At 42.8% G+C, this 26,251-nt stretch overlaps 2 protein-coding genes across 13 annotated transcripts in view; both read left to right on the top strand.

Moving 5' to 3' along the window:
• LOC119005480 (spectrin beta chain, non-erythrocytic 4-like) overlaps positions 1–21,300 on the top strand; it is a 74,498-nt gene extending 53,198 nt beyond the window's left edge. For 6 of the 12 annotated variants that reach the window (XM_037073121.1, XM_037073187.1, XM_037073194.1 and 3 more), the window contains 18 exons: positions 156–419; positions 2,617–2,841; positions 3,052–3,141; positions 3,386–3,664; positions 3,924–4,054; positions 4,479–4,683; positions 4,841–5,086; positions 5,961–6,095; positions 6,959–7,203; positions 7,428–7,566; positions 7,741–7,825; positions 7,987–8,183; positions 8,457–9,487; positions 9,789–9,849; positions 10,174–10,433; positions 14,187–14,357; positions 14,818–14,860; positions 14,983–21,300. In XM_037073121.1, coding sequence (XP_036929016.1) covers positions 156–419; positions 2,617–2,841; positions 3,052–3,141; positions 3,386–3,664; positions 3,924–4,054; positions 4,479–4,683; positions 4,841–5,086; positions 5,961–6,095; positions 6,959–7,203; positions 7,428–7,566; positions 7,741–7,825; positions 7,987–8,183; positions 8,457–9,487; positions 9,789–9,849; positions 10,174–10,433; positions 14,187–14,357; positions 14,818–14,860; positions 14,983–15,285 — 4,110 coding nt within the window. In that variant the 3' untranslated portion in view covers positions 15,286–21,300. Of the gene's footprint in view, positions 1–155; positions 420–2,616; positions 2,842–3,051; positions 3,142–3,385; positions 3,665–3,923; positions 4,055–4,478; positions 4,684–4,840; positions 5,087–5,960; positions 6,096–6,958; positions 7,204–7,427; positions 7,567–7,740; positions 7,826–7,986; positions 8,184–8,456; positions 9,488–9,788; positions 9,850–10,173; positions 10,434–13,831; positions 14,358–14,817; positions 14,861–14,982 lie in introns of those variants that run through there. The other 6 variants (XR_005070522.1, XM_037073137.1, XM_037073130.1 and 3 more) reach the window with 6 other exon arrangements.
• A 701-nt stretch (positions 21,301–22,001) lies between these two features.
• LOC119005521 (oocyte zinc finger protein XlCOF6-like) lies at positions 22,002–25,999 on the top strand. The gene is made up of 4 exons (XM_037073224.1): positions 22,002–22,612; positions 22,948–23,318; positions 23,591–23,660; positions 23,829–25,999. Exons 1-4 carry the CDS (start codon positions 22,198–22,200, stop codon positions 25,421–25,423), a joined length of 2,451 nt encoding a protein of 816 aa, XP_036929119.1. The 5' UTR covers positions 22,002–22,197; the 3' UTR covers positions 25,424–25,999.
• Positions 26,000–26,251: the final 252 nt, after the last annotated feature.

The following is a 26,251-nucleotide window of genomic DNA, read 5'->3' as shown; positions in this document are numbered from 1 at the left end:
GATCAAACTTGGAAGCTAATAAAAAGTCAAGATGAATAGATAAAAGCGTTGGGGTTAGGGCCCTTCTTCCAGTGATCCCTTCATATTAAGACATGAAAAGCTTTACCTCTGTCTCAGCTCTCCATCTGTGTTTCTTCTTCCACCCGTCCATCCAGGAGGGGCAACAGCTGATCCAGGAGAAGCCGGAGCTCAGCCCAGTGGTCCGGAAGAAGTTGGAGGAGATCAGGGAGTGCTGGCAGGATCTGGAGAGCACCACCCAGGCCAAAGCCCGTCAGCTCTTTGAGGCCAACAAGGCAGACCTGCTGGTACAGAGCTACGAAAGTCTGGACCAGAGACTCGGCCAGCTGGAGGGTCAACTGGCCTACGTGGACCAGGGACAGGACCTCACAACTGTCAACAAGCAGCTGAAAAAACTGCAGGTACGTAGTATTTGGAAACGTTCCTCACACATGTCCCTCAGCCATTTGACCCAGAAGGCCTTTCTAACCTTCAGATTATTCATCCTCAGACTCTTCAAAGGCTGCAGAGCGTTGATGCGCAGAGGCTTAAAGCTGCTCCGTATTTAATGAGAAAATAAAAGGATGGGACTGAAAAGTTCTATATTTGTAAAACAGTCCCATAAGGTAGTCAGCTCTTTTCCAAAATAAATATTTGTATTTAAATGTACAGGAAAGAAATTCAAGGAAAACCGAATGAGGTTCAATTATGAATAATAAATTATTCTCTGTTTTGCCTATTGGTTGTTCTTTAATTGTAGGGATTTTTATCTGGTTAACATGTGAGCAGAGAAAAATCAAATGTCTCTTTTCATTATGAATAACTGAAGCATTATTCTTATTGACTCTGTTGTCTTTTCTAATTTTAGCCATATGCAAGTATTTTTTCAGGTATTTGTGCAGTTTCAGGGTAACAACATAACGGGATACAGGCTGAATTCTAATGTTTTACAACCAGATTGACCTCAATTGTGAATATCATTCACAAGGTCTGCTTCTTTATTCTACATGTTAAACTATCTCAGAATGAGTCACTGTTTTCGTCGCCACGCAGCGATGGCCTCAGCTCATCTCATTAATATTTAAACAAACACGCTGTTTGAAAATGACTAACAACAGCAACATTTCTCACCGTGACTGTTACACTTTCCTTCCAGCTTTTCATCTCATTTCCGTCTTCTACTTTCACGACAACATTAATTTTTTATGTTTTTATGGTTTTTTTTTTGAAACACTATAAACCATTTTGCATTCATGCCAACCCACCAAGCTTCCGTTAAGAGTTTCATCCCAAGATCATTTTACAAATACTGATGATTGGGAAATACTGATTGGTCTATTTTTTAATTCAGGTGCCAACATCATGTTGGATTTAGCTGTTGTTTGCAAACTCTATCTACATATTTTTATGCTAATTCTAAAATACTAAATACTGAGCAAGTAGCTCATGTACTGCTTTACTGAGAGTGATTGTGGACAGTGAGGGATTACGTCTTTGTAGTGGTTCATCAACACTGTTTAAAAACAGGAAACGATCTCTGAGTTTCAAGGGCTTTTCCTCTGAATTTGCAGTTTAGTGTTTTTGCAATAACATACCTTCAAATAGAGGCTGAATCTATCTATACAGCCAATGATCTTGCCATACAAAACTACAACATGGTGACAAAACAATACCCCTAAACTGACCAAAATGAAATATTAAATATAGGTCAATTCTTTGTGCACCTGATATGTTGGGATGTAACTCTTGGACCTGGAAGAGTCAGATTCTTTACACAGCCAACAGCAGCCTGATTGACGCACAGATTCATCCTTTCATTACTTCATCATTTCACCAGACATGTCTCACTCTCCTCTCCCACAGCATGCCGCTTACAGCTTCCTTTAACAGGCTGCCATTAGCTCTGCTTTACCACATCATCCTAAAACTCCACTACCCAGCATCCATCCTGGCAAGGGGTACAGTAAACTTCACTACACTTCATGTCTATCCATTATTCTTTCGCTGTTCTGGGTTATTTTTCAGTCTCATCTGTGTTTCATGTCCATCTTTTATTAAGTGATATTTCAGTGAACTGAATACAGGAGGTATTTCAGCGCATGTTACAACATTTAAAAAACTTGATTAATACAAAGACTACAATAATGGCAAATGGCATTTTTGACTTATACTAGTATAATTTCAGGTTTTAACAGCAAAAATTTCAAAATAAGTGTGTTTGGTGATTCTCATCCTGTCTTTCTAAGCCATAAACGGTGACACAGTGTTTTTCAGTGCTTTTCCTTTATGCTTTAAACTTTTTACATAACTTACTTATTTACACTGAACCTATATAATGTATAATAGAATGCCTATGGAAATTAAGCAGATTGAAATAACTGAGCGTTAAAACAACGACAAACTTCTCATTTTAACATTTCTATCTCATTCTTCACATCTTTCTCATCCCGTCTTTATCCTTTGTCCCATAACAACATGTTTCTTGTATCTACATCCACCCAATTATTCTCTCTTCTTCTAACCTACCTTTATCCCTCTTCTGATCAACACATCCTCTTTCTCTTCATCTGTTTGATAACTCTCCCCTGTCTTGCCCTTCCACCTCCTTCTCCCTCGTAGACCATGGAGACCCAGATGGAGGAGTGGTATAAGGAAGTGGGGCAGCTCCAGGGGCAGGTGGCCACTATCCCGCAGCAGACGCAGATCAAGGAGACGGTTGCCGGTCGTCAGGCTGCTGTAGAGGCCAGGATGGTGCGTCTGATTGAGCCGCTGAAGGAGAGACGACGCATCCTGCTGGCGTCCAAAGAAGTTCACCAAGTTGGACGAGACCTAGAGGATGAGATTGTGAGTGTGAAAAACATTTTCATTTCAATTTTATGTAGAGGAAAGATGAATTTTGTATTCAGGCTAAATGTTATTTGTGGAACTTGACACATTTTTTTTAATCTCTAAAATCTAAGATGCACACTCACATACAGAAACATTCATGTAGATACGGTAAGCACACAGATAAACTCGCCCTCACTGCTTTGTGTTATGTTGTTGCTGTTGTAGTTGTGGATCCAGGAGCGCCTCCCGATGGCCATGTCTCAAGAGCACGGTTCCACTCTGCAGGCAGTCCAGCAGCTCATGAAGAAGAACCAGGTGAGAACCATCAGAACAACCAGTGATTTTAACTGAAGCTTTAACCTCATACAAAACAGAGTTTGACTCCCGCCGTTGATGCACTTTTACCATAAAGCAAAGTCAGAAGCACACGAAAAAATAGATGATATGAAATGGATAGATATGATGTGGAGACCCCAAGTCCTAATTTATGCCTACACTTTATAAAAGATCTACAAGTCCACCTTGACTTCACTTTTAATGCCCTCTGTCTCTGCTGCAGACACTTCAGAGGGAGCTGCAGGGCCACAGGAGCAGGATCGACGACGTCCTGGAAAGGGCGGGAATTATCGCATCCATACGCAGTCCTGAGGCCAACTGCATCAGGGCGGGCCACGACCAGCTGGCCCAGCTGTGGGGTCTGCTCTGGGCTGAGACTGAGAGGAGGCAGCTCATCCTGGATGCTATGTACCAGGCCCAGCAGTACTACTTTGACACGGCCGAGGTGGAGGCCTGGCTGAGCGAGCAGGAGCTGCACATGATGAACGAGGAGAAGGGGAAGGTTCGTGTGCAGTTGTTCAGCGTTTCTATAAGAAACAACTAAAGAATTGCTAATTATTTGTTTAAAAAAATGCATTTAGTCTGTTATCATCTGTGAATAATTTCCTCTGTCCCATATATTCATGTAATTTTGTTGGATACTAATCCTCTTTAGTTACTGTAGATTTACATGCAGAGGCAGGACTGAGCGTTTGTGCTGTGTGTGTATTATTTTTAAACTGAAAATCTTCCTTGCGTGTGTCGTTTCCTCCTCCCACCAGGACGAGCCGAGCACTCTGCAGCTGCTGAAGAAACACTTGGTCCTGGAACAGACCATTGAGGACTACGCTGAAACCATCGGCCTGCTGTCACAGCAGTGTCGACAGCTGCTGGAGATGGGACATCCGGACTGGTAAGCATGTAAACATACACTCCCAGAACCTAACAGAGATTATCTGTCACCAAAAAGAGACAGGGAGTGATGAAACGAGAGGACAATGGTCAGTCTGGATCAAACTGGCAGGAAAGGGGGATAACAAGAGTGCTATACAGAAGAAGAGCATCTCTGAATGCACAAAACCATCGAAACTTGAAGAGGATGGTCTATGAAGGCTCACCAGTTGTGGACTGCAGAATATTGAAAAAACATCATCTGGTTGTGATGAATCTCAATTTCTGCTGCCACTTGCAGATGGTAGGGCCAGGGTGGAGAGTCCTCTCCAGTATGAAACAGGTGTATAAAGTGGTTTCTGGGTGTATGTTGTGATTTCAGAAGCATCATCGCTTACATCCTTTTGACTCATCCCCGTGGCACACTATCTCTTCCTTTTATTCAGCGAGCAGATCAGCAAGCGTCAGTCGCAGATCGACCGTCTATACGTGTCTCTGAAGGACCTGGTGGAGGAGAGGAAGAGCCGTCTGGAGCAGCAGTACTGGCTTTACCAGCTCAACAGGGAGGTGGATGAGCTGGAGCAGTGGATCGCTCAGAAGGAGGTGGTCGCCAGCTCGCCTGAACTGGGTCAAGACTACGAGCATGTCACTGTAAGTGTGCTGACAGATGGAATGTGCAGATGAATAATAGATTTAAGTTTTTTTAAACATGGAGAATGATGGCTGTTCATTAACTTACAATATAAATCAAGAAACATGTGAATCATTTCTGTTGCTATTTATTTCCTCCACTCTGCAACGCCTTAAGGTTCTTCAGGAGAAGTTTACAGAGTTTGCATCAGAGACGGGAAGTGTGGGGCAGGAGCGGGTGACGGCCGTCAACCAAATGGTGGATGAGCTCATTGACTACGGCCACTCGGAGGCCGCTACCATTGCTGAATGGAAAGATGGGGTGAATGAGGCCTGGGCCGACCTGTTGGAGCTCATGGAGACTCGGGCACAGATGCTTGCTGCTTCACACCAGCTTCACAAGTTCTTCTCTGACTGCAGAGAGGTAAGAAAACCTGCGGAACATAGCTGAGGCACAACACATAGCTAATGATTGATAGTATATTGTTTAATATTAAATGATGCAATTATACTACTTACCATAGCTTCGGAACCAGACTGATCAACTGAGAAGACCTGGTATCAATTTTTCTAAAATGAGGAGATTGATTTAGATTGATTCCATCCACATTAATTGCCTTCATGAGTATAAAGTGTCAATTAAGTCTACTATAAATTGTTTGAAAGTGGTAAAGAAATAAACTGCAGAAAATGTACGGTGTGACAGTGTGTCTGCCTGTCAGTGATTATGCCTGTTAGCTGACTTAATTTCATAGGAATAAACGTCCAGCTTGTATTGAAATCATAACTCTTACTGGCAAAATGTTAAATCCTGTGCGACAGGAGAAGTTGCTCAACTCATTGATGTAGAATGACAGCAAGTTAGAAAACTGGTGCTGTCTACTTTCCTCCAGACATTTAATAAATAATTCAATTCACACCCACAAAATCTGTAAGGGACTGAAAATGTACTGAAACATAAACTGATGAGATGTTTTTGTGTATGTGTCGTTAAATCTGCAGGACTACTTATCATACAGAAGAATCTGTACCTGAATAATATATAGTGTGCAATGTACTGTACATCAGGAACACTAAATTATTGTAGCTACAAATTTTTTTTGTTTTATTGTTTTGACAAGATGTAATAAACCCAAGAGTTGTGTATTTCTTAACCTACAGAAGGGAGTGTACTTGTTTCACAGTTTGGTTACATCTTTACCTCTACAAATCCACACAGGCATTACATGAAATATTATATTTCATACTGGGATCACACATGAAATATTCTGCACTGCTTTATGTCCCTGTTTTTTTAGGTTTTGGCCCAGATAGAGGACAAACATCGAAGGCTGCCGGAAGTTCGGGCTCGGCAGGGCAGCACTGCCAACACCAGCACCCTGCAGAGACTCCTGCACAGCTTTGAACAGGACATACAGCTGCTGGTCACGCAAGTAAGGCAACACGAACATGAACAGACAGCATATAAAATTACCTGCTTCAGAATTCACTGACCTCAATTTTCATGCAGTGCAGAATAACAACAACTAACCTCAATGATATTAACCCTGTAAAGGCAACTTAAACATAAAAACTGTCATCATACCAGAGAAATAGTTTGTTGTATCTTTAGTGATGTCCTCATCGACGATCAACATGATAATGTATGTCGTGTATGACCAGTATTTGTCTGTGTGAATTTTTTCTTTTAATTCTTCTCACCTTTGAAAATGTTTGTAAAAACAAATCTTTCAGGGTTTGTTTGTTTCCCTGTGCAACGTACACCAGTGATAATTTGTATATCCAATATCCGTCATCTGAAGCTGCTGACACAGCTGGAGCATGTGGCCTGGCAATAGTGTTTACAGAACGATATTTCATCAGTGTGGATGCTCACACTGTTGTCAAAATATTTGTTGTTGAATTTATCATCCTTGTTGTGGACTGACCTTGAATTTGTACTTTATATAATTTTAAAATTAACTTTAAAAAACACTGAAAACTCAGTCTGAGTCATGGCAAAATTACCTTCTTGCTCTGCATTTAATGTAGCTTCATCTAGTCTCTGTCATGCACCTAGGGAGCAGGAACATAGTACATATTTTACTGAAGATGATGCAAAATCACAGCTGCTCTTTGTCAACTCCAGTGACAGAGCCTGTACCATTTGGCCCTGACCAAACCCAGCTGTCAGAGCAGCTGTGTTTTGTGCGTCATCTGGAAAACAAACTCTTTCTCTTTCCATTTTTTAACTTCTGTTTCTTCCTTGTTCAGCTTTTGGTTTCCTAAAATCTGCCCCCCCCCCACAATCTTCCAGGTGCGTCAGCTGCAGGAGAGCGCGGCCCAGCTGAGGACAGTGTACGCTGGTGAGAAGGCCGAAGCAATCGCGTGCCGCGAGCATGAAGTGATGCAGTGCTGGAAAGAGCTGCTGACATCCTGCGAGGAGTGTCGATTACAGATTACCACTGAGACAGACAAGCTAAGGTTCTTCAGCATGGTCCGAGATCAGATCATATGGATGGACTCTATCATCTGTCAGATAGGGACTGGAGAGAAGCCCAGGTATCTACACTCCAGGAGCAAAAAAACAAAATATCTGAATTTTATAAGTCTCTCTGAGTAACATACCAGTCCGAATGTTGTAACGTACAGTATGTGTACAGCAGCATAGTTGATATAAGGATGGACTAATTTATTTCATAAAACATGCAGTAAGGAAGGACCATTTAAGGTGGTGTGGTATAATGTGGTAGCTATTTGTGTTAAAAAATCTGTGGTTCCTGCAGGGACGTGTCGTCAGTGGAGGTGCTGATGAATTATCACCAGAGTCTGAAGAGCGAAGTGGAGGCTCGAAGCCGGAGCACCCTGGAGTGTATCGAGATGGGCAAAACGCTGCTGGCTGCAAGAAACCCAGCAGCTGAGGAGGTGAGATGAGAGATATGATGATTATAACAAATGGTGTTTTATTGTTTGCACTACATGTTATTTACAAAATTCCTTACATTCACTCAAGATGGCACGGGTTAGTTATTTTAGCACTAATTTTGATTCTGACCCCTGTGATGCTATATTCCTGATCTTGCTGATTTTGATTCTCAGATCAAGGAGAAGCTAGACAAGGTGGTTGCTAAGCAATATGAGCTGTCTGAGAAGTGGGACAAGCACTGGGAATTCCTACAGCAATGTGAGTACACACACACACGCAGACCAAAAATTAGACCACTTATACACATAAATGACAAATACATATATAAATACATTTAATATTCAAGGATAAGAGAAAAATAAAAGAACTGTTAGAATTTTCTTATTTGCTTCTGAACATTTGTTCCTGCTTCTGCTCAGTGTTGGAGGTTCACCAGTTTGCCCAGGAGGCGGTGGTGGCGGAGGCGTGGCTGACTGCTCAGGAGCCGTTTATCAGCAGCAAGGAGCTGGGCGGGAGCGTGGACGAGGTGGAGCAGCTGATCCGGCGACACGAAGCATTTCGCAAAGCTGCCGCCACTTGGGAGGAACGATTCAGCTCACTGCGACGACTCACCACGGTAATATCATCATCATCGTCATCATTGTGTAATATATACATGTAATATATACATATATATATACAATATATATATACATACCATGGCCAGAATAGGAGAAAGTTTTAACGCTAAAAAGGCAAAGTGGTAAATTTCTGAAATACTATAATCACTGGTTTAAAGCTGAGTATTTCCAGTAAGGAAAAATAAGTTTCCATAAAGTTTTCAGTATATTTTAATGACGTCGAAACCCTCAAAAGTGGATTTTAAAGTTCTGTTTTTTTCTTTCTGCAGGTAGAAAAGTTGAGAGCAGAACAAAGTAAACTACCCCCGACCCCTCTGCTGGGTCGTAAAGTCTTCCTGGACCCCCAAGATGCCTCACCCAGTCAAGCCGTCCTGCCCCGACTCCCGATCTCCCCCGTAACAAGACAGACCATTTACGAACAGAACGAAGCCAGCTCTCCTCCCTCGCCCTCACCTGCCACGCCTACACCCTCTCCTTCGTCTGTGGCTCGCCGGCTGGGCTCGACAGTCGCTAACTACACTCCTGTGATGAATGGCTCCAGCTACCGACACACCCTGGAGGCGCGTCACGGTGGTGTAGTGGGCGTGGCTGCTGGACTAGGCGTGCCCTCACCTTCCTCGATTGCCTCAGTTGCCACAGCGGCCATGTTGGTCTCAGCCAACCAGGCACGAGAGAGCACCAGTGTAATGAAGGATCAAGTAGTAAAGACAATGAGTCATCTCCAACCAGTACAAGCAGCAAAGACACTGGAGGCTAAATCATCCCCGTATCTAAGGCAACCCAAGATCAAACACTTGGATGATGCAGTGACACCTCTTCTTGTGGCCAGCCGGCTTGAGAAGGCGAGGGAAAGGGGGAGGGAGAGAGAGATTATGATGGGAGAGATAGGCACAGAGAAAGCGGAGGTGGCAGTGATGGCTGAGGTGGTGCTTCAGGAGCCGAGGGAGCGCCTGCACAGCGAGCCCACCAGAGGGCCACGGGGGTCCAGGACTGACCCATTAGGCCACGCAGAGCCGCAGGTCCAGACCCACACTCACCACAGGGACCACAGGATAGAAAGGCAGCTGTCGAGCGAGCAGTTGATCCAGGCACGCAGAGACGAGTTGCCACAGGAGGTGTGGAGGGAACACGCCGAGAGGCGGGACAGACGGACGCTGGAGAGGCAAACATCCAGTGAGCAGGAGGGCCATGGCAGCCATGAGGGCCGGCGGAGAGAGAGGGACCGACACCGGCTGGAGAGACAGGAGTCCAGTGAGCATGACACTGGGAAAGAGCACTCAGACAGACGTTCAGCAGGAGGGTGAGACTTTAAGTGTACTTACTTGTTTTTCAGGTTCTGTTGTCTAATCACAATCACTTCATCTGCTTTCTGTCTAGCACATGTAGTGGTCGTCTCGTTTTAATATCCAGACAGCAGCAAGATGTACAGCAGATAAATAGATGTTTAGTTAAAGATACTATTTGATACTTTTGAGATTTTATTTAGTGTATATTTCTGCATAGCATTATAAATCATGAATGCTGGGCATTGATTGATATTTTAATCTAAAACTTCTGATGTGAACTCTTAAGTGATTCTCTAAATTTCATTTTTTGTACAGAGAAAAGAGATCCACGCTCGCAGAAATTGTAGAGCAGCTGCAAGAAAGAGAAGCAGCACAGGTCTGAACATTTGTTGATTTTGTATTCCATCCAAATACAGTGTTTACTAATAGTCACAGTATTTATTTGAGTCGTATATTAATAAAAAAAACAAATAATATACAACAATATTTTTTCTGCAAAAATCTTAACTTCTTGATGAAGATTTCTGTAGTTTGCAAATGTAAACATATTGAACTTCTGACTTCATGCATGCTCTTCAACAATAGCTTTAGAAGCTTTAAACTCAGAAGATGAAGAGAAACCTCAAGAACAGTTACGTTACAAAAGGCCAGATCAAAGACTCACAGAGATTTTTACTGACACCATCATCTCCACCCTCAGGCCCGTGGTGAGGTGCCCCGCCTGCCTAATGGGATACCAGAAAAGTCTTCCCGTCCCGATCGGCCTCGAGCTCGGGACAGACCCAAACCACGGCGCCGACCACGACCCAAAGAGCCAGGAGAGGCAACGACGCGGCGATCCAGGTCTGCTCCGGCCCAGAGCAGCCCGGCAGTGCCCCAGCCGCCGACACACACCGCACACCACGAGGGCTTCCTTTTCCGCAAGCTGGACATCGAGAGCCTGAAGAAGAGCACCAATAGGTGGGTGTTCAGGGTCATAATGATGAGCGTAACATCTGGATTAGCAGATGATAGTAACCAGAGAGAAGGAGGATGCAAACTGGTGTCACGAGTATTTAGTGGTCACTTTAGTGGTCAAATAGTACTTGAAAGTAATGCTTACAGTTTAATTTGGTATTACAGGAAGGTTCCAACCTTCTCAGAGTAGCAGGTGGAAGGTGTTTAACACAGTACACGTTGTCAAGTATAAATTATTTTTCACTAAAATTGATACAGACATGACTTTTACATCCGAACTGTTGTTGCTAAATCAAAACTTTTTGGTTCTTACATTGGACTGTGGCATACCCTGAACTTAAGGTCTGCTGAAAAGTGTTTTCAAATACTATTTGACAGCTGTCTGCTCGTCATGACATCACTGCCCCCCTTATTTACTGAATTATGGCAGGGGCATGACTCTAGCATGCTAAGCTAACAAGCTCACACACTGTGCTGACACTGCGTGTGACATGGTGCATGACTGTCACCGGTGCAAATGACACGTGATGCCTCATTGGTTGCACCAGTGTGTGGGTCAACATGTCAGAAGAAATACTAAGCTCTAGATTTTCTCAGCAGACATACTGCATGTCTCTATAGCCGTGCATACATTAAGGTTTACACATGTTTAGATTCAAGGGATGCAAATTAAACATTTACTTTTGTTGACTAGATAAAGATCAAAGATGTTCACTGTCAATGAAACACAATTTTGTTTGGCAGCAGCATATCAGCAAATCCATTAAGAAATGAAAGAAATTAAATATATATGTTAAGTTTACTGTAAATAAGCTGCATTTTGTCAGTCTCATTTACGGATTTGTGGCACATCTTGCTGTTTCCTGTGATGGACAGACATATTTAAGTCACATTATTAACACTGAACACACTGAAAAGGTTTAGAATTGAAGAAGTAATATATCCCTATTTGTTGTGTTGTTTGTTGTTTGCTCTCAGCATTGTCCTCAGTCTCTAATATAATCCATTATGATCATTTTTTAACCTCTGCCAAGTTATGTTTTCACCCGTGTGTGTCTGTTTGTTGGTGGGTTGGTTGGTTGTTAGCAGGAGTTAAAAGAAACTACTGACTTGCATTTCCATCAAATTTGGATGGACGATGGGTCAAAGCCAGAAAAGACCCCATTCACTTCTGGTGTGGATCCAGATGAAGGGATGGATCCAGGATTCTCTGTCTCACATTTATTCATTTAGTAATTTCCCAGGGAGGAAAACAAAGATCTCGATGACACAGCTCACGTGTATTTAGGTGGCTGGCATGTTTGAGTTAGTACAATTTCATGTAGATCCTAATAAAAAAAATTTAAAAAATCATTCTTCCTCAACATGATGGAGAAAATGATTCCATCTGCATGGTTTTGTTGTCCTAGTGGTTGGTTGTTGCACATCTTGGTGAGCTTTAATTCTGGTTCAGCCGCTGAGAGCTATTTAGTTTGATATTGTATTACTCTTGATTGAATCAGAGAGGACTTTTGGGCTTTAGCAGAGGTATGCATTCTACCAAGTGCTGTTCTAGTTTTAAATGCAGTGGTACTGCTAATTTATTAAGTGGCACTGCTAGCTTTTAAGCTTGTGGTTGTGTAGTTTCCTCCACAGCAAAGTAATCACTATAAAATAAACGTACAGTAGCAGAAACATTAGAGTATCCCATTGATAGTTGCACCAGGACACACTTCATTACTCTCATATCAGGCTGGTGCTTCTGAATATTTGATGTGTGTCATCTCTGAACATCAGCATCAGAATGTGTAGTCATACGAAATTAAAACAGCAGCCCGCAGAAATCTTCCCAGCATGTGGAAACACCATGCATGACGCTTACGAAGCCTCCTGATCCAACACAAGCCCACAGAATAAAGCAGTACTGACTGACTGGCTGGCTGATGAATGAGAATGGAGGTTAGATGGAGCTGTTGATGTCCTTAACACACACACACACACACACACACACACACACACACACACACACACACACACACACACACACACTACCTAGCTTCCACAGATGACCGCCCTGCTTCCTCCAGAGAGACACCGAAGGCAAAGTCTCTCTCTGCACTGCCCTCTAGTGGCTGAGTTGACCACGCACAGCTAAAAGCTCATCCCCTTCCAGCTGTGGATGAGTCCCACTCACGTGCGCACTCAAGGCAATGGATGAATGTCTCGTATGTACATGCCCTGTTATGTACATGGCAAGGTAAAGCATAATACTGAATGGCTTAAATCTGCACAAGTGTGAATCTCCAAACAGCTCCTTGTTTGGCTCCTCAGTATGCTCTCTTTAAGCTTTCTGTTAAACTCTGATTGGTGGAGAAGATCTGTGGGGGGGCGGGCCTTCGGACCTTTTTCTCCAACACTGAGAAAGAGAGGATACAGTTGGTCTATGAGGAAGGATTGAGATTCAACCTGTCTCTGTTATAAAGCTACATGAAAAAGGCACTGAGATTGTTTATGTGCACATTAAGATTCTGGTATTATTCAGGAAAACCAAGTGCCCCTTATAGTTGGATAGGGTGCATGTGACTGGTGTTTACTCTTTATATTACCTGATGAACTAAATTATATTGTGGAATTACGATTTGTCAGTCAGTAGCTTTACAGTAAAGTTCTTGTGGTGTAAAGCTGTCATTGCTCAGTTGCTTATTAAAGATTTATTTCATCAGCCGACTGAGGAGATGAAACATGCTACAATGGTTTTCTACACATAATCTAAAATAGAATAATATCTACTATAGTAGACAAAATGTGGAGAATATTCACCTCCTGTTCACTTTAATTCTATGTGAGGAAACTTCTCAAATAAAACATGAGTCCAGCAGATATGTCTAGTTCCTGGGCAACCATAAGATGAGGAATGTTTGAGGAAAAGATTAAGAAAGTGAAGTCTTTTTTTAGTCAAACTGTGGTTCAGTGAGTACGATGTGAACATTTGCAATTATGAGTCTTAAAAAAGAAATACGGTCCCTGAAAACTGAATCTTGTTAGTATTGTTTTTTTCATGAACATCCTCTTCCTCAAAACATCTGATTTTCATTTCATCCTTTCTAAAAGTTGAATCATAATAACTGGTAGCGCTGATATCAGCAGTGTAGACACCTTATCACATGCACTGTTTTCAGTTCAGAGAGTTATTAGAAATCGGGATATGAAGCTGCACAGACAGCAGGCTCTGAATAATACCTACACTTCGGTGTAAGCCAATAATTTGAACGCTGTGTGCATGTAAACACGCTCATACTAGGACAAGAAGCATGACCGTGACTTTGACGTGTGTTGTTGCCAAAATGCCATTTAACCAAACTCTCCTCTCTTTTCTCCTCTCTTCCTTGATGCTCCTGGCTGCTCCTCTCCTCTCCTCCAAGGTAAGTCATATATAAACCCCACACACGCAGACACCCAAACTGTACGTAGCCTCCCTCCGCATCCCTCCATCCCCCACCTCCTCCGTACGTCCGTCTGTCTGTACGTCCGTCCGTTTGTGTTTGTTCAGCAGTGTGTTTCCTCCTCCCTTCTTGGCGCCGGTCCATCCCGCCCACCTACCTGTCTGCTCTGGTCAGGTGAGTGAGGTGTTAGCTTAGCGACAGCGACTCTTCAGCTCTTCCTGACTCCTCCCATCTCCCCCCAACCACCACCTTCCCTATACTCCTCCCCTCCACCTTCCCCACCTCCTCCACTCCTCCTACCCCCTCACACCTCCCCCGCCTTCCCACACCACAGCAGGTCTTGGGTCAACCTGTACTGCGTGCTGAACAAGGGGGAGATGGGTTTCTACAAGGACGCCAAGAACACCACCACGCCCTATAACAATGAGCCACTGCTCAACCTGTCCCACTGCCACTGCGATGTCACCAACGGCTACAAGAAGAAGAAGAACGTCTTCACGCTCAAGTGAGGAGCTTTTTCCTGTTTTTGTGATTTATTAGATCAAATATCTTCCACTTAGCATTAGGTTTCACCATTTATGACCTGTTCTTACCTACTCCTCTTACTTATCACACGTCTAGTCCAACTTTGATCATCAGTGACTCATGAGTTTTCACTCTTGACAAACAGCAGCTTGAAGGACCAGTTTGTAGGTTTTAGTGGCATCTAGTGGTGAGATTGCAGATTGGAGCCAGTGAAAAATTGACTGCTTTCACACCAGCCCTAACACTTCAGTTGTGACCCATCCGTTTCCTAGTCTGTTTCTTGTGATTCTTCCAACTTTATAGAAGTACCAGAGTAAATCGTTGAAGTATCCCTTTAATTGTAAACAGCATTTCAGCCAGCGCATCTTTTCTAAAGTTATTCACCAGACATGTTTTGTACTGCGCTGTTTGTAAGCTCAGTTCTTCTCCTCTTATTGCAGAACGAAGGACGGCAGCGAGTTTTTGTTTCATGCAAAAGATGAGGTGAGACATTCCCGTGTTTTTATTTACATCTCCAAAAAGCTGTGACTTTTTTTTTTTTATAGGTAACTTGTGTGACATACAGAAACATCAGCTGACATCTGTGATCCCCCTTTTTCTTGCAGGAGGACCTCAAAGCGTGGGTGAACAACATCACCGCCAGTATTACGGAGCACGAGGAGATTGCCAAATGGGGTCAGCCCCAACCAACTACCTCATCCACTGACGAGGGCACGCGCCGCGACGGCAGCAAGGCGGACAACCGGTCAGAGCGAGGCGGCTCAGACCGGATCGAACGAGCAGACAAAGACAAGGAGAAAGAGAGAGAGAAGGAGAAGGAGAGGGAGAGAGGCGAACGGTCGGAGAGGTCAGATCGAGGCGGGAAGTCAGATGCGAAGCGCTCTGAAAAGTCGGGTAAGAAAAAGTGAACCAGGTGACGGATTGGTCAGGAATGAAACGTATAAACTCCGGATAGGAGGCGGGGCCATAGACTGGTAGTGAACGCCCCCCTCCTTCTCTCCGCCTCCAACACTGTCAACTAAGTGGTTGTGTTCGGATGGAAAGTGACACACAGGACAGAAGGATTGAACCAGGCTCGCTCATAGGACTGACAGGACGGATTTGGAGCAGGAGACATCTTTCTCTTTCTCTCTCTCGCTCTCTCTCTTCTTCTGTGTCTCTGTGAGAACACACAGAGTCACTGACGCTCCGCCTGCGTCCCTGGTGGCTGTTTCAGAGAACTGCAGAGAGTTTTGTGCTGCTGAACGCCGGGCAGCGTTAACATGAGAGAGAGACAGGACATGTTAACTCAAAGGCTGTTACTGATTGCTGGTAGTGCGATAAAAACGTAGCTCATTCTGTTCCATGTTTGTTTTTTTCTATGAGATGAGCTGTATCTGTATGTATTTCTCGTCTGTCTGTCCTATCTACTGTATCTATCTGTCTGTCTGTAAGTCAAAGACATCCTACACTAATGTCTTATTACTCCGCGGAAATCGAAAGAGAATGAAATTATGCCAAAATGTTTTACAGACACACAAACTTAGAAAAAACCTTTTTGTTAACTGTTTCCTCCACTTTTGTCCGATCTGTCTCGAGGTCTGGCCGTGAAAAAATGTGGAATTTAAAACTGGTTTTACTTTGTTATCTAACACATTCATCCAAACTCACCATGGATGACTCAACACTGATGAACAGCTTCAGTATTGTGCTGATTCTAGGAAGGTGCGAACATGATGATTTAAGACGAAAGAAGAGTAGATGGCCGACCAGGGAGACAAACTTTAAAATAATCAGGTGTACAAATCCAAGTCGAAATTATTGTTTTGAAATTAATAGAAGCTTGACATTTTGACATTAACTCTGAAATTGTGTGGACATTTTCTTACATTATAGGTTGAAATCTGTCAACGAATAGCAAGCGGAGCAGCTTCTTTTTGTTTATAAGGAGTTGATTTAGGATTTACTTTAAGACAGACGGATCAGAGGATTCGGCGTAAAGACTACAGGAGAGTATGGTCACTGCAGCCACTTGGACAAATGTATATTATAAAATCATATGTACAGTTCTTGGTTCAGTGATCAGGGCACGATTTTAATAGATCTGATGCTAGACTCTGGTTCCCAGGGGCCTCATTCGTCAAAATGTTGTTTGATTTAATTAAGATAAATGTTCAAAATCAGAAGAAAATATAGCATTATTTTTGGGTAACTGTACAGGCTAAGATTTAGGTTTTGATATCTCAAAGGAAATTTGTGAAATTCATTGTCAACTTTCAGATTTTACCATCGAGATCAGTTGTACATAAATCCATAAGTTACATGTTTTGGCTTTGGTCACAAGCACAAAATCACGCGCCCGGCACGCTGCTGATGAATGAGGCCCCTCAGGCTGAAAACAGGCCGCGTCTACTCTTTTATTCTCTTACAACATCAAACCGCTCGTCAGATATTCTCTTTGAGTTATTTACACAAATATGTTGCATCTTTTTTTATATATACAGAATTCAAAATATTTAGTTTTTGTGTGTATGTGTGTGTGTTTGTGTGTGTGTGTGTGTGTGTGTGTGTGTGCTGCTGCTCTCCGCTCCCAGGGTCTCCATAGCTCTCAGGTTATTTATGTTAGTGTGTGCTCACCGTGTGCTTCACATGTCAACGTGTTTGTCCCCTCAGACGCCACCTCAGTCTTCCAGACGTGTCCGATCACACACACACACGCACACACACACACACACACGCACACACACACATATATACATGCACATACACAGAGGAATATAAGTCAGCAATGTCAAAGGTCATCAAACTGTCCAGATCAACATCCCATCGGTGTTAAATTAAAAGGGAAAGAATGAATGAATTTACAGTGAATGGACTGACACACTGTTGAGAGGCAGAATATCAGACTGACCAAATATTTAGTAAAAAAAAAAAAAAAAAGAAGAAGAAGAAGAAGAAGAAGGGGGTTTAAACTGTCTGTGAGTTGTCAGATTGCATGTTTTGCTTGGAGAGAAATCACTCGTCACACGAAGCTCGTCTTTGCAGCCCGCTGACTCGGCATCCACACATCGGTTTATGTTACATTTTCCTGTAAACTCACCACAAAGCCATAAACGACAGGGCAACAAGGGCGAAAGAAAAGAAAGGAGAGAACTGTCTTATAAACTTATAGATGCAGCTGGGGAATTTGGGGAAAACTGGTAGGAGCATCCTGGTCACTTACTGGGTCGGATAGCATTTAAAATCCTTCTTAAAATCCTTTCAAATAGGAATTCTGTTTCTACTGCTACTGTATGAAAAACTTCATTTCATTTCAGTTTATTCTTTAGTCAAAGTCCAGCTGAAACTACAAAGTACACATCTGCTCTTTAAATGGCCTCCTGTTTTCAATCAGAAACCAAAGGTAAACATTTATATTTTGTACATTTTGGTTTCGTCATAGTTCTTCTCAGTTTGCATTAGTTTGTTGAACTACAATTGGGGTTCCAGTCTGTGGAGATGGAGCACTTGTTTCCATATAGCCGGTAAAAATGTTTCAACCATTTGTTAAAGCACAAGACAATACAGGAGCCTCAGGCTCTGAAAATGAAGCTCCATTCAGGACCGTCAGACAGACCTGGAGGGGCCCCAGTGAAAAGCTCAGGGAAGCAGCTGTATGGTGCTCTTACATGGAGGTGGGCAGACAAACACTGACAAAACCAACTAGTTTGCCCTCATTTTTGAAGTCTTTTCTCTTATTATAAACAGAAAATACAGTTTGAAAACACTCCTCATGAAGTATAAATCATATTTGAGCTTGTCAGAATATGTTTTCTAGTGCAGGGATGTCACACTTTGGTTTGTCGACTGCTGTTTTGAAGCCTCAAGTTTAGCATCAAGCAACAAGTGACACACAGGTGAGATTTACGCTTTTCTCAGAAGTGAAAAGACTTCAGGGATGAAGATTAACTGGTTGGTTTGACAAATTTGCATCCGGCTGACTTCCTCTTGTCTCCATTAAAGATCAGGGTGCAGCATCTTCTCTGGGCTTTTCTGTGGTCCTGATGTTTCAACACATTGTCTCCTGTGGCTCACAAGCTACTGTGATTTCAGTCGGACTTTAAACATAAAAGTTGACATCTTCCACTATGAGCAGGATGAGTCTTTATTTGCCAGGTTAATAATTTCTCTGTTCCCTAACAGTGTAAAATTGGAGTTATGACAGTGTTATTTTAACCATCTGGTTTATTATTTGTACTTAATTCACTTAAGGATTTTAAATTCTGTCCTGACCTGTTGGTCCAGTTTGTGTTTGTCATACAACATGTCTTCAGATCTGCAACTTGTTTTTATCTTCTTTTTTTTATTTATTTCAACACACTTTATGCATCTAAATTGAGTGTGAATGCCAGATCAATGCAATCATTTACATGCATGTTGGACACAACGAACAAAAAGAGTTAAAAGAGGTGAATTTTGGTCGAGCGAATCTTCCACGTGTAAAGTGACACAGTAACAGTCCTCAGCGGGATGAACTGACACACTTTGTTACACACTTGACAAAACGTGCAGGGTACAGCTTACAGACAACATCACAAAATATGTTAATTGAACCATTTTACACAGCAGAAAAACATCCAGATATGTGCAAGTCAACATGGTTAACATCGAGACAGACTGAAGTTTCTGGGTCAGATGTTCAGGTTTGATGGTTTGGATGAGCTGGTCGTTACCCTGCCTGTCTGTGTGTGTCTGTGCTGTTCTGTTCACATCAACCTCAGTCTGTCGGCCGAGATGAAATGACGAATAAAATACCTTTTGGTTTATCATTAATGTTTTTATAGTCAGTGTTTTCTTTTCTCACTGGAAATGAATGTACGTCCCTAATCCCCCCCCCCCCCCCCAAAAAAAAGTTGTGATGCTGTTTAAATTAAAACTGAATTCAGTTCCTGATAAAAAGGTTTTTCAATGTCACGGCACTATCAACCTGTTTACCTGTGATATGTTCCCTCATAGGTGTTTTTGGAGCATTTCCCAGTCGTTTGTTGCTCCTGTCCCAACTGGTTTGAAACAGGTTGCTGCCATCAAATTGAGATTGACAACGTGCACAGCATCCCAACTTTTTTAGAATCGGGGTTGTTGAACTTTGTTGTTGAAAATGTGCCAGTTTGGATGCAGACTTGTGTTCGCTCCCGCTCTCTAGAAATCACAGCTCGTAGATTATAAGATAAACCTTTATAGTAAACCAGGAATAAGATAATAAGTCTTCTGTTGGCAGTAAGAGGGTGAGATCTTTACTTTGATAGAGGGAAACAAAGACATTTCTCAGTCTGATACCATTCAGTCATTCATAGTTTCAGTCTTTGACATTTTGCATCTTGTACACCAAAACCACACAGTAGTATGCAGTAATATGGAGTATAATTTATGAGTATTGTTGAGGGGGTTGTTCAGGATTTAATATTGTTAATGTTGATGATGATGATGATGATGATGATGTCCATGGTAGCAATGAACTGAGACTTATGCAACTTCTTCTTTGCACTAGGGACGCTAGCCTGTGGCAGAGTCGAGGCCTGGTGGTCAGTGGTGTTTGGGATCGAGCAGAGAAAAGAGTTATCAGGTTAGCAAGAGGAGAGTTTTATTTGAAACTGCTGAAGGTCGGCTGCATAAATGCATAAATAACTTTGGGTTACCAAACAGTCTGTCAGATAAAATAGGACAATATAAGACATCAGCTTGAGCTCCATGACAGTTTGATTAGGATTTTTTAACTTTCTTTTGACCAAACAAATAATCTCTGAATCAAAAAAATTTGACAGCTGTAAATCCATTTGTTGATGTTGCCCTGTCATCCATCAAATTAGCTGCTGCTTGTGTTTAAATTGAGCGTTAGTTTAAATGTTTCTGAGGACGATCAGGACCACTAACACACTAATGAGAACTTCTTCAGGCGAAGTCCGAGCTCAAACTCGGAGAATGCCGTGTACAAAAAAATCAATTATCCTATGAAGCATTTTTAGAATAATCTCACTCTTCACTGATGACATTAAGTTTTAGGTGGTGCATGTGGACTCTATCTTCAGTTTACTACATTACTACATTTCTGTTAATCTCTTCCCATTTGCAACAATCTTGACTGTCAAAATCTGCAGCTTTGCATAAGTGTAATTTAAAAAACATCAGGATTAGTTCAACATTTGACTTAATAATTTTATGCATTTGGCATCATCTTTTTTTTCTTTAACAAACACAAAACAGGACCAGAAAGTCTGAACAAATCTACTATTTGTTTTACTGTACTGAAGCTCCAGATCACTTAACATCAGTACATCAGTTTTCACTTGAACTGCAGTAAACAAACCCACTCCACGTGTTCTCAATTCAGATTTAAACAACCTATTGTCAAACTTCCACCAGTCAGAGATAATCCAGTGCTGACGAGTGAATACAGAACATTCACTGCAGTAGTTTCTCTCCTCTGAGGACCCCAGAGCACCACCGTCTACCTGCCCTCAGCCTGTCTGTCTCTCTGTATGCCTGCCTAAAGCAACCTGATGTACAAATGTATTTGCTCTGAAGTATTTTCTGTAAAAAAAAAAACAAAAAAAACAAAGACGTGTATCCATGGTGACACTGGGAAAACTCCCCCTTTGTCTTCATGTTTAACTTTGTAGAGTCTGTGTTGAAATGAGGTTTGTACCATAAGCCCGGTTGAATCCACACCTCCTCCATGCAAACACATCAGGACAAAGAGGTTGCATGAATGATATAGTCTCTATTATGGTACTGCTGTGCATGTCTTGAGTCCCATTCCTCCACTATGCAATCACTGTAACATACCAACACAAACTACCAACATTGAAAAGGGTGAATGAGTGAACCAACAATGTATAAAATGATCAGAACCACTGGCTCTGTACAGTTGTTTCTTTGACTTGATAAATACAAATTGTGATATTAAAGGATAATGCGTTTGTGTCCTTTTGTGAAGAAGATAATTGAGGTCTGGGGTCTTGCAGGGAGTCTTTAGTGAGCTCCAGGGAGGGCTGCAAAGAAAGGACCACATTATTGTTTCTTGTATTTCATTTGAATGTTAAGGGGTTTGTTATTTATTTGAGCTCTCTGGAACTTTACTGTTGTAGTAGAAGCCACTCATTTGTTTATGTCTGCGATCTCCATTTTTAAACTCACTCATTACTGACTAAGTCCATCAAAAAGAAATCCACAGCCCAGCTGCATTTAACAACTCAAACAAATTTTCACAGGCGTGTATAGGCAACAGAGAGAAATAGGGAACGTCTAATCTTTGCTCACATTTGGAAATAAAAAAACTCAGACATGTAAATTGCAATTAATATTCTTAGCTTCTATCAATAAGGATTAAGGAGTAGAAGTAGGTACTTTTTTAAAGATTGTAAATATTGTAATAGAACTTTTTGTGGCACTAATTATTATTCAGTACAACATTTAATCATTAACTTGAAACACTAAAAATGACATGATAGTAATTAAGTCTAAATAATATTACAGCCCCTTATAGAACAAATATTGAACAAATATTACAACTGTGTCATTTCTTTCTTGACAAAATACCGTTATTTACCCTATTTTTACCTCAAGTGGGCTGTCTTTCGATTTTACTTTGAAATGTACGTGACACCGGAAGCGGATATGGGAGACGGAACCTTTTCAGGAACGCACCGTCCGCCATGTAGGACAGCGAATACGTTAACACGGAAGAAAGACAGTTGTTGTGGTTCAGCCCGTCGGACTCTTGATTTAAGTTTCTGTTTTGTCTTTAAAATGCGCCCCGAACCTTCAGACACAGCGGGCTGAGTTCATCATCCGACTGGATCAAAATGGAGGCGAGGTTCGGCAGCGAGGTGGCGACAGTCGTTGAAGTCGCCATTCAGGCGACGGTGTCTGTTTTCAGGGATGTCTGGGCGAAAGAGGCGCCAAATACGGAGTGGGACGAGGCGAAGGTGGGCGAAATCCAGGAGATAGAGAAGTGTCTGGTGGTTCAGATCCACAAAGTGTTCACGGAGTTCTCCTCCGAACTGTTCGAGGAGAACGAGGCTCTGCGGGCCAAAGTGGAGCAGCTGGAGGATGTGCTGCAGAGGAAAGCCGGGCAGCTGGAGCAGGAGCTGGAGGCCAGAGTGGGTCAGCTGGTCCGAGAGATGGAGCAGCTGGAGAACGAGCTGAAGAGCATCCGTGAAGGCAGCAAGCCGGGGTCCGGCCCGACCCACATCCTGCTGCAGGACGGGTCCATGATAGGTGAGGGGCCAGTCATCAATCACCCAATCGATCTCTCTGGTGACCACATGAAAACTCAGACCTCACTCAGCCTGAGATGAGAAACATCAGATGAGAGGTTTTATCTCCCAGCTCTAAGATTAGTGAACAAAATATTGCAGATTAATGAAAATACTCAGTTTATTACATCTGATTTTTTATTTTCAGCCATTCCCCCCCCATGTTTTTCTACATAATCTTGATTTCTGCAGATACAATATGTGAAATGTCTTTCCTTTGTTTGTGTGCCAGTTGATCACTTTCTACATGATCAGATCAGTCATTAGTTTATGTCTCTGTGTCTGGAAACAACTCAGGATCACCAGAGTTTTCTGCCTCCACTGATCAAGCTGCCCCTCAGCCTCCTGCGAGTGAATCCACCTCGGACCCTGCTCCGATTTCATCAGGAAGCACAGAAGCAGCTCCCAGCTCCACAGCTGCATCCGTGACCGTCCCCAGACCTTCGACAGCTCCGATGATGTTTGTTGGCGCAGTCGGCTCTGCTCCCACCATGTTGTTGGTCGGTGCCAGCCAAGTCGTCACCCAGGCCCCCAGGCCACCGACATCTGTGTCCGATCCAACGGGAGCAACACAGCTCGTCCTCAAACCAGCAACCTCACCGGGGTTTACGCCTCAAGATGCCCCCAGTCCAGACTCCAGCACCGCCAGTGGTGTCGACTCGACACAGGTGAAGGTTTGGTGTCTCTGGTGTTTTAGGTTTAACTCTGTAGATTTAGATTTGTGTGGAAGCAAGAATGTCGTAAATATCTTTCAGGCGATACAAGTTTGGACCTGTGAGAGTGTCTGTGTACTTGGCAGCTGCAGTCACAGAGAATAACATGTTTCTTTATATACGCAACTGTGACGCTGAGGAAACTATTTACTGTTCGGGTTCTGATTTTATTCCATTGCATGCAACCAACTTTTTCACAATCCCAATTACTTCTTTTTGCATCACAGAAATCTGTGGAGGAGGCAACTCCAGGGAAATCAAAGAGGATCAGGAGACCAACTTCTAAACTTAAAGAAGGTATGATTAGCTTTCACACTCTTTCTTCTGACAGGGTGTGACCATCACATCAGGGAAGGAGAAAGAACAGGTAGAGGGCACATTTCACTTCAAAAACTGTTACATATTGAAATGAAATCCTCAGAGTATGGTGCGCTAATTTCATAAATGTCTTCCCTCTGTTTCCAGTTTACACTGACAACAGCACCCAGGAGAACCAAATCAAGTCCGGTGGGGCGCAGAGAAGACGGATTAAAAATAAAGAGTCAGAGACAGTGAACCGGTTCTCCTGCGAGTACTGTGCTGCAAGTTTTCCTTGGAAAGCTGAATTGAAGAAACACGCGAAGCTCCACCAGATGCCTTTCCCCTGTGAGCAGTGTGGCAGAAGTTTCCTGGAAAAGAAGTCTCTGGAGAATCACCTTATACGTCACGAGACACGTAAAGCCCCGCTGCCCTTCCCCTGTCCTCGGTGTAAAAGATCGTACAGAAAAGAGGAGTCGCTTCAGAATCACCTCAAGCGTCACCAGAGGTCGAAACCACCAAAGCCATTTGCCTGTGATCAGTGTGGGAGAACATTCAGAATCCAGCAGTCTCTGGAAAACCACCTCATGCGCCATGAGAAGTGGAAGCAGATGATTAAGTGTGAGCATTGTGACCGGACTTTCAGGACGTCGGTGCTGCTGAAATGTCACATGTCCGTGCACTCTGAAGAAAGGCCATTCAGCTGTACGATATGTGGGAAGGAGTTCAAGAGTAAAGACACCCTTCGCTTCCACCAGATGGTTCACACGAACACCAAAAAGTACAAATGCACGATGTGCGAAGAGACGTTCAAATACGCCCACTCCCTGACTGTTCATAAGAGGAAACACACAGGCGTCACTCCGTTCATCTGCACTGTGTGCAACAGGTCATACAGGACTGGCACTGCTCTGAAAAGACACAGCGTGGTCCACACCGGGGAGAAACCGTTCACCTGTCACATCTGTGGAGCGAGGTTCAGCCTCAACAACAACCTCAAGAGACACATTCGCATTCACACAGGAGAGAAGCCGTTCATCTGCCAGGAGTGCGGCAAGAGCTTCTCGGACAACACCAAGCTCAAGTCCCACATGCTGATCCACGGTGCCAGAAAACCCTTCATGTGCGACCTGTGCGGGAAGACTTTCCTCTTCAACTGCAGGCTGCTGATACATCAGAGGTACGTGCATTCGAACAGGGGCGAGGAAACAGACGACACGCACAGATTTTTACAGACTAGAAGGCGAAACAAGTCTTTGGTTAAGCCATTCAGCTGCAAGATCTGTCTGAAAGGTTTCAGCACCGCAGGTTCTCTCAAGCTTCATGAAAAAGGCCACAGTGAGCACAAGGAGTTCAACTGCGCCATCTGTGCGAAGTCTTTCCACAACAAGTACTCGTTCGCTTATCATCAGAGGAGCCACGCAGGGGAGAAGCCCTGCGTTTGTGAGGTGTGTGGGAAGAGGTTTTTCCATACTGGCAGTCTGAAGCAGCACGAGCGGATTCACACCGGCGAAAAACCGTACAAATGTGACCAGTGCGGCAAGGCCTTCAGAACAGACGGAAACTACTACAGACACCTGCGGATCCACACGGGAGAGAAACCGTTTGAATGTATGTACTGTCACAGGAAGTTCCACCAATCAAATCAGCTCAAGTCCCACATGCAGATCCACACTGGGCAGAAGCTGTACGCGTGTCCGCAGTGTGGCCGAGGCTTCTCCGACTCCAGGCAGCTCAAGAAGCACAGCTGTGACGGCTCGTAGGTGACGTGATGCTGCGGCGTGTTGTCCACCAGAACACTCAGAAATGTCGCTAATATGTTGTGTTAAGGGAAACTTCAGAGCGCTCAAAATATGAAAAGCTGATAGAATTCACTTAATTTCCTAGACAGAAAAATGTGTCTATTCAGATGAAAATATGCTCAGTTTTTGCAGTCATTAAATGGAAAAAAAAAACAAAACATTTGCTCGTGATGACTCCAGTGGAAAATAGATGCTTGTCTTCATATTAACTTTTAGCTTTTGTTTGGACTGTTGGTCAAATAAGGAGATTTAACACAGAGTTAAGACATAAATCAGACGTAAGTTTTACAGTATTTAATTGTAAACGTAGTTCAGGTGTGTTTTTCTTCTTCGGCTATTAAAAACATTAAAAACACAGATACTACTGCTGGATTTAAAAACAAATTTAATTTGAAAATCATAAAGCTACAGATGAAATGAGGTATTGAGAGAACGATACCTCTATAAAAGTATTGAAGGTAATAAATGCCTTATTGTTAGGTTCATACTTTGAACACTTGTTTTAGGACTTAGTGTCAGTTGCTGAGAGAACTTTTTTATTTCTCTTCACCAGTTGAGTCAGTATTGACTGAAGTCATTTTTGATTACTTTCCATTTTATTTTGAAAGATTTCTGGTTTACAGCTGTTTTGTATTAATTTATGTTTTGTGAATTCAAAATAGTCCTTAAGAAGACCATAAACATTTAATTACTGAAACTGTTAAAGGAATACATAATTTACAGTTCTGTGTAATATGGAACTGTATATACATATTTTTTTTCTTCGTTTGTTCTTGCAATAAAAGAGTA

The sequence above is a fragment of the Acanthopagrus latus genome, chromosome 2, assembly GCF_904848185.1.
Source record: "Acanthopagrus latus isolate v.2019 chromosome 2, fAcaLat1.1, whole genome shotgun sequence".
Taxonomy (NCBI): domain Eukaryota; kingdom Metazoa; phylum Chordata; class Actinopteri; order Spariformes; family Sparidae; genus Acanthopagrus; species Acanthopagrus latus.
This window is presented reverse-complemented; position numbering and strand designations above follow the sequence as displayed.